The sequence below is a fragment of the Acomys russatus genome, chromosome 14 (genome assembly GCF_903995435.1).
Source record: "Acomys russatus chromosome 14, mAcoRus1.1, whole genome shotgun sequence".
In the NCBI taxonomy this organism is placed as follows: Eukaryota; Metazoa; Chordata; class Mammalia; order Rodentia; family Muridae; genus Acomys; species Acomys russatus.
Window position 1 is genome coordinate 45,289,692 of NC_067150.1, and position 16,021 is coordinate 45,305,712.

At 43.9% G+C, this 16,021-nt stretch overlaps 1 protein-coding gene across 1 annotated transcript in view; it reads right to left on the reverse strand.

Moving 5' to 3' along the window:
- Positions 1–6,413: 6,413 nt before the first annotated feature.
- Elmod1 (ELMO domain containing 1) overlaps positions 6,414–16,021 on the reverse strand; it is a 52,968-nt gene continuing 43,360 nt past the window's right edge. Inside the window, exons 11-12 of the mRNA XM_051156474.1 lie at positions 15,612–15,745; positions 6,414–7,372 (exon numbers count right to left, since the gene is read on the reverse strand). Coding sequence (XP_051012431.1) covers positions 7,200–7,372; positions 15,612–15,745 — 307 coding nt within the window. The 3' untranslated portion in view covers positions 6,414–7,199. The remainder of the gene's footprint in view (positions 7,373–15,611; positions 15,746–16,021) is intronic.

Genomic DNA, 16,021 nt, shown 5'->3' on the forward strand with positions numbered 1-16,021 from the left:
AAATGACGAGACTCAGATGATCTTTGATGAAACAGATGATGCTGGTCCCTTTATTTTGTGTGAAACAGGGATTTGTAAACCTTGGGCAGTGGGAGGGGTTTTGAGGGTGAATGTGTTTGATGGGGGTAGGGGCACCAGGGATACTTCATCTACGTGTAACTACACAGCCCTATCATAAGAGGGGGAAAGCAGTACTTAATTATCCTATGGGTTGGGGAAGAACTCCAGGTAGGGTTAGTGGTCACTGGTCAAAAGCCAAGACACCAAGACATTTCATTAGCATAGGGTGGGTGTTTCCAGGAATCCCCAGATGCACACTGAACTGGTTTCTTATCAGGAAGGAGTTCTGCTTGTAATCTCCCCAAAGGCTACGTGATGGTCTTTAGAATATCTGGGGTTCTCTAGATCTGGCTGAGAGGGAACCCAGATGAGAAATGGAGTCCTTCATCTTACACCTAGCTCAAATACTATCTAGAAATGGCAGACTTTGGCCTTAACAGCAGGGATCCACATTCCACTACTAGGAGCTGTTACTGCTTAGATAACTTAGGAGAGTGGCCTTGTGAAAAATCACAATTACTGCAACGCACAGAGTCTGACAAGTCTCCTTTCCTGGCTGAGTCATAGGAAGCTCCCAGGGGAGGATCTTCTAAGTCTGAGGAAATAGCAACACTGTGGTGGGAAATAGCAACAACATGGTGTCGAGTTGTACTGGCAAGAGCAGAAGGAAAACAAAGGGAAGGAAGGGTTGCCTCTTTTCCAGATCATTTGTATTTGAAGCAAAACCTTGTTGGGTTTTATTGGAGAGCCACCAGATCAATACCCCAGAGCAGAGATTCTCAACTTCGGATGTACACAGATCACCCAGAGAGGTCACATTTAAGGGGTCTGAGGAGGACGCCAGGTTATTCATTTCTCTTAGTGCTCATGCTTGGGGCCATATGACAGATTCAGAAAAGCCCCTAGTTTTCGACTCTGATGTTCCTGAGAGCAAAGCCACCCATCTTGCTTCCAGTTTGATCCCCAGACTTGGCCTGATGCCTGGCACAGAAATAAGTTCTCAAGAAACACTTGCTGAAGTGAATTAACGAGGATATTGGCTATGAGAACAAATGTTGCTGGGTGTGGTGGCACACACCTTTAATCCCAGCACTCAGGAGGCAGAGGCAGGCGGATCGCTGTGAGTTCGAGGCCAGCCTGGTCTACAAAGTGAGTTCAGGACAGCCAAGGCTACACAGAGAAACCCTGTCTTATAAAAACAAAAACAAAACCAAAAAAACAAACAAAGAAACAAAAAGAAAAAATCTTATAGATTTTCTCTTGGTGATAGCTCTTAGACAAAACCCAAATAGATACAAACCAAACCACAATTAAACACGTATTTATTACTTTGAAGTCTCAAAAGTGCTTTAATTAATAATAACATATTCGATTCTCATGCTTCCCATACTCTTCCCAGGAGGAGTGATCATTATTAATTTGTTATGGCTATAAAAACAAACTCAGGCAGACTGAATCATTACCGTACAGGAGCTGGCTGTACAGACACTAGAAAACGGACCTTCTGTTTGCCAGGAGTTTTTCTGCAGAAAAGTAAAAACTTCAGTAATTCTTTGTCAGCTTGAGATTGTTGGCGTCCCCATTTCTCTATTGTTGCTATACACATAGCACAGAGATGCTGCCATGACAAAAATGTAAGGGTGGTGTGTTAGGAAAACAAAGTTTCTCCAAAACTTTGTTGAGATCTATTTGGGAGATGTGGGCAAAGTGGGAGCCACTGATGGCTCCTCTCTGCCCTAAAAGAAGAGTCACACATTTCCATCCAGTTTCTCTCAAGCCCCGAGACTGATTGTCTTCCTCAGAAAAACATTCCACAGACACCAAGCTCTCCAGGCCACGAGGGGCCAACGCCAGCCAGTGGGCAACCGGTCCAGCCTGCCCGCCCCACTACAGCTCTGACATGTTGCTTTCAGGCTTGTTCTAAGAGGAAGAACATCTAGGGGCGAGGCTCTCTGCACCTGGATTCAAACCTCATGCTCTCCTCAGTTTCGGATTCCGGCTTTAGAAACATCCTGAATAAAGACTGAGCCTTTGTACGTACTGTAGGTGAAAACCATCAAGGGACACATTGACTTGCAGGGTAGAAAAGGCTTAACTTCTCTCTCTCTCTCTCTCTCTCTCTCTCTCTCTCTCTCTCTGTGTGTGTGTGTTTGCATGTGTTGTGTGCTCACATGTGTGTGCAAGTGTTCATGCTTGTGTGCAAACATGCAGAGCCCAGGGCTGCATACCACATATCTTCTTCTATGCTCTCTGTGTTACTGCTAGGCTAGCTGGCCGGTCCATTCTTGGGGTCCACCTGTCTCCACCCACTGATGCTGGGGTCACAAGCATGCATACGGCTTTTTATGTGGGGTTCTGGGCATTCAAACTCATATCCTCATGCTTGCAGAACAAGGCTCTTGACACTCAGCCATCTCTCTCTCTCCAGCCCTGAGGTTTCCAAATTTAATCTTGGTTTCCCTTGTCTTTGCTATACTTTCCAAATTGTCATGAATTTTCTTCTATGGTTCTCCCTGAAAGCATAACACAGCCCTAGGTATTTAGATTTAAAAAAAAAAAAAAGAGCTTTGATCTGTGCCCTTTCTTTGACTTCTTTCCTTGCGATGCCTGTTGGGTCTCTGTGAAGCATCCCAGGCATATTAACGGATGACGTAATACTGGCTAGTGTGTCTGTAAGCGGTAGCATTCTGGACGCTGCGGCAGCTCAGTGGAGTGGGGACGAATGCAGTATTAATGAAGAGTCCACACGTTGACAGTCTCCCTTGTTTCTTTGTTCATGGATGTGCCCTGTAGCATCTGACCTGAGCATGACCCAGCCCACGTTCGGCAAATCTATCTTGCTGAGGCTTCTCACCAGGAAGCAGGAAGAAAGAAAGGCAGCTTTCTTTCCCAGGGGTCAGGGGTCAGGGGTCAGGGGTCAGGTAGGAGGCTGTTACAGTTGCTTGTGTTTCAAAGCAGAGACCTTCCCACAGCTGAATACAAGGAAAATGAAACAGCTTTTTACCTTGAAGGCATCTGAGTGGAAATAGTAAGTTGTTATCCCTTAGGAGGAAGGGGTGAGCATCTATGTATGTTTATAACCTACCAGAACCCCAGGGCAGTGAGGTAAAATTCTAAGTGGAGGGTAATGGCTTACGGCCTTGGAGTTCAAGGTTTAGTTGAGCCCTCTTCTTCATGCACTGTCTCTCCTCCCTTCCTCCTCTTCCTCCTCTTCCTCCTCTTTCTACATTTGGATTTTGAGGTGTGGTATCACTCTGTAGCCTAGGCTGGCCTGGAACTTGTGATTCTCCTGCCTCAACCTCCCCAGTACAGGAATTGTGGACGTGAGCCACCACACCTTGTTCATTTCCTTCCCTTTCCTGAGGCCTTTGGCACTTCATCAAGGTCTTAGAAGCCTTCTTGTCAAGAAAAGCATGGCGCACAGGGGTGGGGGGTTAGGGGAGTGAGGGGGAATGGGGGGAGGTGGGCAGGGGCGGGGACAGCAGTGATGGAGGGAAGGCTCAGAGGACTTGGGTTCAATTCCCAGGCACCACACGGTGATTTACAATTATCTGTTGCCCTTTTCTGACATCTGCAGGCACATCCACGCATGCTGGTAAAAAAATGCACAGAAAATAAAATGAATAAATCTAGCAAATTTTAAAAGAGGAAGAAAAGAAAAGCAAGCAAGAATGCAAACGGAGCTACTCAGACTTTAGCTGCTGTCTAGGAGCTGAGGGCATGCAAGGTCAAGGCTGGCAGGCTCCTGACGCATGGCCCTGGGACTCACCGAATGCCAGCATTAGAAATGGACTCCACGCTGGAACCGCTTTCTAGGGCTTGCTGTGGCACCCGGTTCTGCTTTTCTCTCTTGTCTCTGGGTTAGAGCATTTCCGATTATGCTTCCAGGAGAGTTGGAGACACGCTTTGGCAGAGTGCGCATTACTGTGCCTCGGGGGTGGTGGTGGGGTGGGGGGGGGGGGTGGTGGTGGTGCTCTTTCACGTGGCTCCGAACTCAGTGAGCTGAGAATTTTTGCTTTCTGTTTTCTTACTTTCTCTGGAACCCTTAATTTCCTCCACTCACACTCTTAACAACTCTGGTCCCATCTTCATTTCTATTCAGTCTGGACCTGGCCTCCCATGTTTGCCCATGGAATTTGATTACCAGGTTTCATTTCCACATCACATTTTAGGCCCAGTCTTTGGAGCTGAAGTTCTCAACTCAGACAAAACCCATACCTCTGATAGGTGCATAGTATTTATTTATGACAGGATCCCATGACGCACTTCTGCTAAAGTAAGAAAGCAAAAAGATGGGCTTGTATCTGTAACATTGAGTTCTGAGCAGCCAATTCTTACTTATATCTGTCTTTTGGTCTACTTTGGTCATGTAACATCTCTGGTTCCTTAAATTGCTTGTACCAAAGAAGTCAACAGCCTCTCCTCTCTCTCTCTCTCTCTCTCTCTCTCTCTCTCTCTCTCTCTCTCTCTCTCACACACACACACACACACACATTCCCTGATTTCGGAATGGTGCCTATCTAAGCTTCTTTACAAATGTGCACGAGATGGTGGATTACCAGACAAATGTTTTTCACTACAGCACAATAGCAAGAAATGTGAGAAGGGAAAATCCAGCTAAAGTGTCAGGTTTCAGAAATGATGCTTCAAAGAGTATTTTTGTTTTTACAAAATTTACTTCTCTACAGTGTAAACTAGAATATTTTTAAAAATCATATATCAAGTACTGTTTTGGAAAGCTTGCAGGAAATATGCTACACGATTTACATTTTCTATGCTCAATCCTTGTTCAATGGAATATATATGAGCAAGCTAAAAATACCCCAGGGAAACACACATATACACTTAGCACACATCACGTGTCTCTGACACCGAGTAGAACGCATCTCCTACAATGAGGTGTGAACGAGAAGGCTAATAATACCTTGAAGGAGCTGGCAGCGGATGATCATCCTAAAGTTGCACAGCCATGTTGAGATACTACTGAAAGGTTCCGAGGAGCTGGGAGGGAAAGGTCTTAGCTTTGTACCATCAGCTCTCTCAACCTGAACAGAATACCTTGAACTGTATACTAAGTATTACATGCCATCAAGGTGCATGGCTGGTAAAGGACTACACCAGCTAAGAGGAAGCAGTACACATATGTAGTTGGCAAAGTCTGCCCTGCATGTGGAACCATGCCTTCACCTTCAGGTGAAAGTGCCCGTGTGCCTAAGATGGACCATCAGCTTAGCTCATAGCTTTCACTTCTTCTAGAGACGTTATTCCTGGTATGCACTGAGCGCTGACTGACTTTCTTCTTCCTGCTGTGTAACAGAGGGCACGGGTTGAAGGAGAGGCAGTAGAAGTGCTAGCATCTGGTTCCAGGGCTGAGAGAGGAAGCGTGAAACACCCCTAGAGTAGGGAAATCCTACCAAGCAACAACAGGCAGATGAGAGGTTTTAGAAGTCAGATGCCTTGCAGTAATCAAGTCAGATTTTATAGGAAGCAACGAGGAAAAAGTAAGAGGGTCGGGCATGGTGATGCATACCTTTAATCCTGGCACTTTGGCTTTGGAGGCAGGTGACTGTCTGAGTTCCGGGTCAGCCGAGTCTACACAGTGAGTTACAGGTAAGGCAGGGCTACATAATGAGATACTGTCAAAAGTTAAAAAAAATTAAATTTAAGAAGAAATTATTCATTAATGCATCATAGGACCTCAAGATTAAGGAAATCTCTCATTCGTAACATTCTAAATTACCCCTGGCTGCTCTGAAAGAGGGAAATTTATAACCAGTTGTTTGTCTTTGACCTTCCACCCACTCACATATTTGCATATCTTAAGACCCATCGAGCACGAAAACATCAAAATGAAGCCCACTCTTCATTACTGTAGAATGATATGTAATTTATTCATATACTGACAATTAGGCAGTACTCAAAATTCATTTAAATAAGCAAGTGGTTACACAAACATCTAATAATACTAAAATCGATAGTCCCAAAGTATAAAATGCCATGGGTATGAAATACCATGGCAAATACTATTCAACAGACTACAGTCATAATTCCAAACTAAATCACATTTTTAAGAAGATGATTCTTAACAGTTGGAGGATGGTTTTTTTTTTTCTCTTCTTCCAAGCAACTTCTTCCACTGATATAAGGATGCTAATTTCAAGAAACATTGCATGGTATCATCACTTAGGTTCCTGTGTTGTAACACATTTTTTTTTTTGCAAAAAATTTAAAATATTGCCCCTCAACATAAAGAACAAACCAGTGAGCACTCAGTCCCCTAAGCAAGGAGACTCAGATCTGGGGAGCGCTAAGGACAACTCTGGGTTCAGCAAGAGGCAGCCAACGAGAAACCCTTTTTCAGCCTTGGAAAGAGATGGCTTCTTTTCTGGGGTCTCCAAGCATCATACACATGTTTAGACATCCAAGCCGTGAGGTGATGGGAATAAAATAATTTCCTATCCTGATGACTACGACATAGTTGCAGCTATAGTTAAGTCAGGCTATAGTTCTGCAGGATTTCACACAAGGATGGCTCCTATTTAAGCTAGTTTCTTATAGCCTCATTACATTTTGGTGAAGTGCAGCTATATGGGCAGGGAGAGTTTGGCTTATCATGTGTCTGCATTATTTTAAAGTCTTATTATACTTTACCAGAATGAGGTCCGAGCATGAACCCAGCTTGAGAAGCTAGCAGCAATCTTCATGGAACATCTTGATAAATATGAACACAGAATGAGACTCAGCTAAATCTCTTACATACAAATAACAGCTAGAGAATTATTACACATCCTTAATATTGAATGATGAGGGGGAGGGAAAAAAAATCTAAAAAAATATAGAAAACTTTCTTCATACCTGGGCGTCAGGGACAGACATTAACACTGCACTATGCCACAATATGAGCAGTCACTGGAGGTAGATACTCCAGAACCAGTGGTGTTTGGGGGAATCTTGGAATTATGACCAAGAGATGAAAATACTGTACCAAAAGGCATGCATATATATATATATATATATATATATATATATATATATTACTATGTGCATTAGGTGTGTGAGCTGCCACCTAAGCAGAGATCTAAGACGACAATGAGGCAGTGGGCAGTGTTTGGGGGTATCCATTGAAACCAGTGTGGGCACTACATGTTGATTAAACCTTCCGACGCAGCAAAGTGCGGGCACAGCGCCATGTTTGGGTTCTGCAGCTGCTTTAGGATCCTCTTGCGGAATTTCTCCCTCACGCGATTAAACTCCATTATATCCATGGGGTCCTCCTCAATCCAAAACTTGTGGAACTCGTGCATCAAATAGCCTGTTAGAGACAAGACAGCGGTAAGACTCCAAGATGACAGCCCTTAGGCACATTCCAACCCACTGTGCATGAGCTAGACCAAAGAACAGTCTCCACGGAGTTCCCAGAAAACACCTGGATCCAGTGTGACCAGTGTGAATAGAAGCTACCAAGCTGCCTACATCATTTTCTCCTTTTGCAGCTAATGTTAAAGATCTCAATCCCACAAAGCAGGAAAGCAAATCACTTCTGTCATCTCTTGAATATGAATCACATTGGGAACATATTCTTTTTTTTTTTCATAATTGCCTTTTAACGCTTCTGAGTGTTTGCCTGTTGTGTTCCACACTGTGTAGTGTCCTTTGGAGACCAGAAGAGGTCACTGGATCCCCTAAGTCGTAGTTACAGTTGTGAACTGCTATGTGGGTGCTGGGAATTGAAGTGGATGCTTTGCAGAGAGGCAAGTCAGGGCTCTTAACCGCTGAGCCGTCTCTCCAGCTCAACTTTGAGTTGTGCTTTTCTTTCTTTCTTTTCTTCCTTTTCTCCCCCACCCTCTCTCTCTCAGAAAGGGTTCTTTATATAGGCCTGGCTAGTCAGGCCTGGATTGTGCTCCGCAGACCAGGCTGGCCTCAACTCACAGAGATTCACCTGCCTCTGCTTCTCAAGTGCTGGGATTAAAGGTGTGCGCCACTATGCCTTTATTTTCAAAGATTTCAGCAATATTTTTAAATACTTAAAATTACATTTATTTCTTTATGCATGTTTTCAGGTATGTGGGCGTGTGTGCATGTGTGTGCAGGGGATAATACTAAGCATCTTCTCCTCACCTTTAATGTTGAGGTGGACCCTCTCACTTGAATCCAGTTCAGTTAGTCTAGCTAGCCGGCTTGTTCTGGGGAGTCTACACTCTGTCACCTGAGCACTGGGACTGCAGATGGGCCACCACGCCTACTTGGTATTTATGTAGATTGTGGGGACCTGAACCGGTGGTCTGTGTGCTTTACCCAATGAGCCATCTCCCCAAACCCCTGGAACTTATTCTAGAAGGCTGTCAGTGACTCCTTCATCCTTCCCATCCCAACTAAATTAATACAGTGGTCCAGTCTTTCAAAACCACTCCACTCTGCCTTTTCCCTGCTTGATATTCAATGTAACTAAAGTTTTAAATTGCCCAGACACATCAAACAAATGTTTTTAACTGTCTATTATGAGACAGTAAGAATTGTAAATCAAGTCCGAGCTCCACAGACTCGGCCATGAAGCTGCATGAAATTGTTAATAATGTTGCCTTTCAAAGCACAATTCCATATTCAAATGCTTTTGTCTTTCAAAGTTGCTCTCCATGAACACTCTGTGACGAGAATTTTTTTTTGCATAAATGTTAAGAATTTGAAACAAGAATCTGTTTATTGTTTCTTTCTTCCCCATTTTGCCCCCATTCTTTCCAGCACACTGCATGTTTTTACTCACATCTGAAATAAAGCGTGAATGCTTTCTTTAAAAGGTAATGTTATGTATTTGGATATAGGAAACCCAAATGCAACTGCAGGCCTCTCTATCAATTAGAAAAGAGTCGGAAAAAGAAAAAGAAGAAGTGGATGCTATAAAGTTGTTCCTTGTCTTAGCTTTCGAAGGTGCAAGAAAACACAGCCGGAACCCTGGAGGGGACTCTGGTTAGAGTCTCTTTTACTTTGATGTTTAAAGAGAAACCAGGAGGAAGGAGCTTAAGAAAGAATGGAGGCACAGGAAGACAAACAAACACACTCACTTGAATAACAAAGGAAAACCCAAAGCTTTTCCTCTGTAACTAACAATGTACGGAAATACTTTCAGCATAACCCCATGAGTAACAATAAAACTTCATTTATTCATATCCCATTTGAGGTGTCCTTCCCCAGTACACATTGTGATGGCGACCCACTGATACCGCCGACCCACCCCTCTTATCCCTCTCTCGTTGCATGCTTAGGCATACTCACACAGTTTTAAGAGCTCAGAGAAAGGGCTGACGGAGCAATCATTTTCACTTATTTTGGGTTCTCTATTCAGCTCCATTTCTTTTTCTTTTGACAAGGTCTCTTGAACTCATTCTGTCGCAGAGGACTTTGAACACTTCTCTGATTCTCCTGTCTCCACCTCTCCAGTGCATTGCCACACTTGGTTTATGTAACACTGAGCACTCCATCAGGTCTACTGCCTCCGGAGCCCTACTCCATTTCTTTCAGGGCAATGGGCAGTGCTTCTTTTTACCATTTCTGATGGAGGCTCTCACGCCCCTCACCCAGCTGGCCTTGGGGCTACACAAAGCCGACTACCAGGCAAGCTGGAAATCAACTCCACCATTATCCCAAGAACTGCCTCTTCTGTTTCTATTGATCTGACCGTTGCATTCCGGAGGGGACCTAAAGGCTTGGGCATCTCCAGGAACGGCATTGACAGTTACACATATAAGGAAGGATTTTGGTTTTTGCTTTGTGTTTTTAAAGGGCCTCGGTACGCAGTACTAGCGAGTCTTCAATTTGTAATCTTCCCGCTTCAGCCCAAGATTTTAGAAGGTTCTTGGGCAGAAAGCTGTTGGCTTCTATTCACGGAACAAATCCAGTTCCTCTCTGGCGCTCACAGTGTCCTGTGTCCAGCTTTCATCTCTTCTTCAGGTTGAGCATCCGGCCTCCTCATCATAGCTCAAGTGCAGTGAGTGACGGAGCCTCTCTGTCCTGGTTGTTTCCATACATAACCAGAGAGCTATTTCTTCTGATCATTTTACTCACCAACAAGAACTCAATCCTCTAGACCTAAACTAAGGTCTAGAAGACTCCATCTTTTTACATCCCCTCAGGCCCTTTCTAGGGAGGTTTCAACTGATACGGTTACAAAAGAAATGAATGAGAATTCATAATTCCTTCATTTCGTAATATAGAAGATGCACATCTACGTTTTCTAACTTGTCTTTCAGCTCAAGTAAATATACTTGAGCTATTTTTGCTAGGACAGCCAGATTTCTTTCCCTCCCTTTTCTTATTAATTCTTCTCTCATATATTCCACCCCAACCTCAGCTTCCCTCCCCCCTCTTCTCTCTCCCAGCCCCTCCCCCACCTCCCTTCTCCCCTGTATCCATTCCTCCTCAGTTTCCCTTTAGAAAAGAGCTGGTTCCCCAGGGATCTTAACCAAGCATGGCATAACAAGTTACAATAAGACTAGGCACAAACCCTCATTATCAGCACTGGACATGGCAACTCAGTAGGAGGAAAATGGTTCCCAAAACAGGCAAAAGAGTCAGAGAACCCCCTCCCACTGTTAGGAGTCCACAATAACACTAAGCTACACGCCTATGACATATGTGCAGAGGACATGGTGCTGACCAATATAGACTCCCTGATTGTTGGTTCAATCTGTGAGCCCCTACGAGCCCCGCCTAGTTGATTCTGTATGCCATTTTCTTGCAGTGTCCTCAATGCCTCTCCTCCTACAATCTTCCCTCCCCCTCTTTCTCAGGATTCTATGAGCTCTGTCTGCCTAATGTTTGGCTGTGGATGAGAGTTAGTTTCTAATATTATAAATCATAAATTTATAATATTATGTATGTATGTAATTATAAAATTAAAGTCATCCATGCTGCATCCATCTCATTACCATACTCCTGTTGACAGTGATAATACAGGTACCGTGAAAACCATTTTTTTTAAATTTGGTTTTTGACTGTATGGATTTATACGGTGCAATGTGGTCACTTGATGCATGGGTGCGACGTGGACTATCAAATCAGAACATGTAGCATCTCTACTCCTGATTTTTTTTTTAACTAAACAGTTTTTCGAGACAAGGTTTCTCTGTATTACGTTGGCAGTCCTAGGCTCCCTTTGTAGACCATGCTGGCCTCAAACTCACAGCGATCCGCCTGCCTCTGCTTCCCAAATGCTGGGATTAAAGGCGTGCGCCACCACACCCAGCCAACTCCCTCCTTGTAATGAATGATTCATTTTTCTGTAGCGCATGTAAAGACGCCCACTCTCCTATAATATGCAGGCACGCTGGCACCTCGCTCTTAAGGGGATGTAATACATCACATAGGTCTAGAAGAACTCAGACACAGTAGTTTCCCCCATTTTTCTACTGGACACACAGTTACAGAAGACCGCCTTGGAGAGTGACGGCGCTTCATAATCTGACACCGTTGTGTTAATACTTCCTCTGTAAGTACAAACGTAAACTGTAAACCCCCCGGGGACAGATTCCCTGAGACTCTCCCTATCTTATCAGGAAAATGGATAGAGACTTTCTAACATGGTTGCAGTGAAAATATGAAAACGGTGACCTGGCTTCCAAAGTGCATTCAAAAATGCATTTGGCCAGTTGTCTGATCAACCCAACTACCAATTGTGTATGTAACAGATACACTATTTGGCACTGAGAATGAGGGAAAAGGTGGAGTTCTCATGTTTCCTAATTCTCTGTCTCTTGAAGAAAGAGAGAGAGAGATGGGTGTCCAGTTTCTGACAATGATTTGTCAGCTGAGAAAGCTGACAGAGCAGTGTGGAAAGGGGAAGGAGAAAACAGAGTCAAGCTATTGCTTCTAGTTTTCAATTTCGTTCCCCGGTGCTGTGGCTTGCCCAAGCAGATGTCATATCTCCATCTTACAGATGTGGACACGGTTCAGCCAGGAGGCTTGAACAGCACATAGCTACACAGTTAACATCTGGAAAGCAGGGCTGAAGCAGGCTGCCGTCCCGCCATCACTACAGGCTGCCTCTCTTAGCGTCTTCTGCTCCTCCGTGCCTATTTCTATGCAATAGTTCCTTCTCTTGAAGGTCAAAGAAGAGATAACTCCCTCCCTCATCTGCGCTGGTCCTTCCTCTGATCACAGCACCTAATCTTACCCCGTTACAGTTAGTTGTGTGCTCAGTGGAGCTTTAGATTGGATGTCGTTTTTTTTTTTTTTTTACAACACGGTGCCTTGGCAGCACAGCATTCACTAAGACTGTGAAGCCAGGATGGTAGAGCCATCACATTCTTATTTCCTTTCCTCTAGATGAAATACTTGTTTTGAATACTAATTTGGCTTGCTATCAGGGGCCCTGATGCATATTTATTGCTGCTTAAATGTGTCTTGGTTTTTACTTCGCTGCATCCTGTTGGCAGAGAGCAGAGGCAGGCGCAGGGACACTGATAATTGCAGGAATATTCCAGGGGAGATGTGCAGAAGTGACCATGCCCAATGGTGGGACAATGACCTCAGGGCACAGTTTGCCTCTTCTAAAGATGTCTGTTCTCTGTCCATGACCCAATCTTTTAGGAGGTTTTCTGCTCTCTCTAAAACCAGAAGAATGTCCTGGGAAATAAGATCCTGCTTCCTGTTTACTTACCTGAGCTAGGATTCTTTTGAAAAGCCCATCAATTGGGTAATGCTAAAACATTTCCCTATTAGCTACACCCTCTTTCCCCCTGAAATAAATATCATCCAATATTGTAGAACCTTATCTGCCTGTCTGTCCATCCATTTGTCCATCCACCATCTACTCACCTACCCATCCACCTGTCCACCTGCCAAGCACTCTCAACTAGGCTGAGCATATAGCGATGAACAAAGCATCTACTCCTACCCTTCAATGCTGATTATTTCTAGTGTCAGCTCTGATTCTTCCCTGGGAGATGCCAGATTTTTAACTCCAAGCAGATGAATTAAAAGTGCAGGCTTCTAACTCGTCGGGGACCTATAGCATCTCACAGGAATGTCCATTCTGTGGCTTCGAATAGACCTTCCCAAAAGAACTGACTTTCAGTTTGCCTGGAATTAAACTCATTCTATTTTCCCTTACGAGAGCTTCTCTCATTTTCTAAGACAGATGGAAACTACAGGATAGGGCGGCTTGTAAAAGGTTAATGAAACACAGAGCAAGAGGCTGTTCTTGTTAGCAGTTTATGACTGTGTTCTCTGGCGTGGCTCAAAGCTCTTCAGGGTCCATCGCAAGCTCTTCTCCTACATTTCCTGTATCATGGCTAATCACACCTCTTCCTATCCTATCTATGCATTCCCCTCCCTACGATGCTGCTGCTTGGATCTGCTGTGCTCTCTCGTTTTACGGCCCGTGTCCTCAGCACTTCTCTGGTTGCACCACTCGGTCCCCATTGCTTTACTTTCTGCTGTGCATCCTTTGGGTTTTCACTGAAAGTAGCATCTGCTTTAAGGAGCTCCCTCGGCCTCTCAGACTGAGTGGGTGAAGGCAGCAATATACCTTTCCAATGGTTTAAAACAGTCTCTTCACTTCCCAGTACGTTGTACTTATTTGCTCAGATGCGGTGTTCCTTAGTATAGATAGACTCTGATTTACAGCAAAAGCTCAGCCGTATTTGCTGGACATAGAATTGCTACAGGAGTGAATGTAATACCCCACTGGTCAAGGCAGGAGGTGCAAAGGGTCATGTGAGGAACTTCTGTTTTCTACTAACAGGTTATAGCGTAAGTGCTTCTTTTTCAGTCTCATCAGTTGTACGTGCACCCCATCAGAGAGTTTCATACGGTTTGATGAGAAGACAAAACACCACCAAAGACGGTGCCCTCCTTTACCTAACCCTTGCTCTACAGTTGCTTCGCCTGATTCTTTGGGTAGCTCCCCAGAAGCTGCATTCCACTTTGGGGCTGTTCTTTAAACCTCTATTTACAGAAGATACGGGTTTAGCTCCTGTTTGGGGATCCAGCCATACTCAGTGTCTTATGGTTTTCTTAACCCAGTACTAACTGCCTGCTTCATTCACTGACTTAGTTTTCCATTTAACCACAAACCACTTTCCCGAAGGGTGCCAAGTGCATCCTAAGTGTGTTCCAACGTGGTACATGGTCTCTTAGTCCCAGAGCTTTGTCAAATCGAGATTTGTTCTTCTCAGCCCGTTGTGTGGGCCCCACCTCAGGACGGTTGCTTTCCTGTATCTGAAGAATGCCTTCATTCTCCTCCTGGAAAGACTGCCTGTCATCAGGGTTAATTTATTCTTCCTAGAATTACTCTTTTATTTTGTAGAGACATTATATTTCTCAAGAGTTTCCTGATCAAGTTATGGGGAAATAAAAATATTTAAGACCTTGCATTTATTAAAGAAAAGTCTGTCCTGTTTTGATACTCAATTGATAAGTGAGAGTGGAAATGTAATTTGAAACTGTAAATCACGTTCCCTTTGTGCCATCTTAAGTTCTTCTAGTCACAGTTCCACCGTGTTCTAGAATAAAATGCTGCTCTTGAGAAGTCTAGTGTAATCTTGATTCCAAAGTGCTAGAGTGACAGTTTCAGAAAATTTCAGGATCATCTCTTTACAATGTCCTAATATCTCATAGTGACATAGACTTCAATCTATTATGTTGATTTGGCAGATTTTAATCTATTATGTTGGCATTTAGAACTTAAAATAGGAAGACCCATCCTTCAGGCCTAAAGTTTTATCACCTTTATTTCCTTCCTTCCTTCCTCCCTTCCTTCTGTGTGTGTGTGTGTGTGTGTGTGTGTGTGTGAGAGAGAGAGAGAGAGAGAGAGAGAGAGAGAGAGAGAGAGAGAGAGAGAGAAGAGACAGAGAGACAGAGATAGAGAGACAGAGAGAGACAGAGACAGAGAGAGACAGAGAGAGAGAGCATTTATGGAGAGGCCTTATCAGAGTTGGTTCTCGCCTTTTATCATGTATGTCTTGGTGATCGAACTCAGATCTTCATGCTTAGCAGCAACTGTTTTCACCCACAGAGCCATCTTGCTAGTTTTTTCTTGATTAATTTCTTTGTCTCATTCCCCTTGTTGTCACCGTCCCCCTTACTCAGATAGGAGACTTCTCATAACGGCCCTTTCATGCTTCAACCTTCTTCCTTTCTTTAACTTTTCATCAATACCTTTTTGACCTACTTTCTAGGCAAGTCTTTCAACACTACTTTCTAATCTTCTTGTGAATTTCATTTCTGTCAAAACATAGAACCCGGCAGTCAACTCAGGCTGTCTTCAGTGTTAAGCCATGCTAGATCAGAGGGAGACAGACAAAAGTCAGACCTGAAGCTGACACATTGCATATCATATAAGAACAGGAAAAAAAAAAAAAAAAAAGAAAAAAATTCACGATGCCCAGAAATATAAGCAAAGGTATTTACACGAGAAAATAAACAGACAAAGAACTTAACACGGAGCAACTTCCAAGGGCCTGATGTAGCACCATCACAGTGACCTCTCAGTTTTGACCCTTGTCTGGAGCTCTCTACAGAAACACACACAGATAATTAAACAGTAGGACACTTACAGAATGTTTGTTGGAAGTGACACAGTGTCGGAGCTTCAGGGGCAATGTTGTAGAAGTGTGTTTTTAGAGCGCCGCTCACGAGCAGATTATATGCCAGATCGGTGATATTGATGCCCACGATTGCAAAGGAGTACCTGTAGGTAGGACCCACAAAACCCAAAAGTGTTGCAATATGGGATATAAACACCTCAAAAACTGGTAACCTGAGCTCTAAATTCCTGCCAAATCATCAGAGTGCCAAGACGCCCATCCGGCTTTACTACATCAAAGAACTTGTCTTTTAAATCTATCACAAAGTTTCAGGGGCATGTGCTAAGAGAATTGAGAGTTTATGTGCTTTGACTTGGTAATTCCACTTCCAAACACATGGTAGGTCAGTGGCCGACGCTGACAAAGCTTTATGTTTAAGA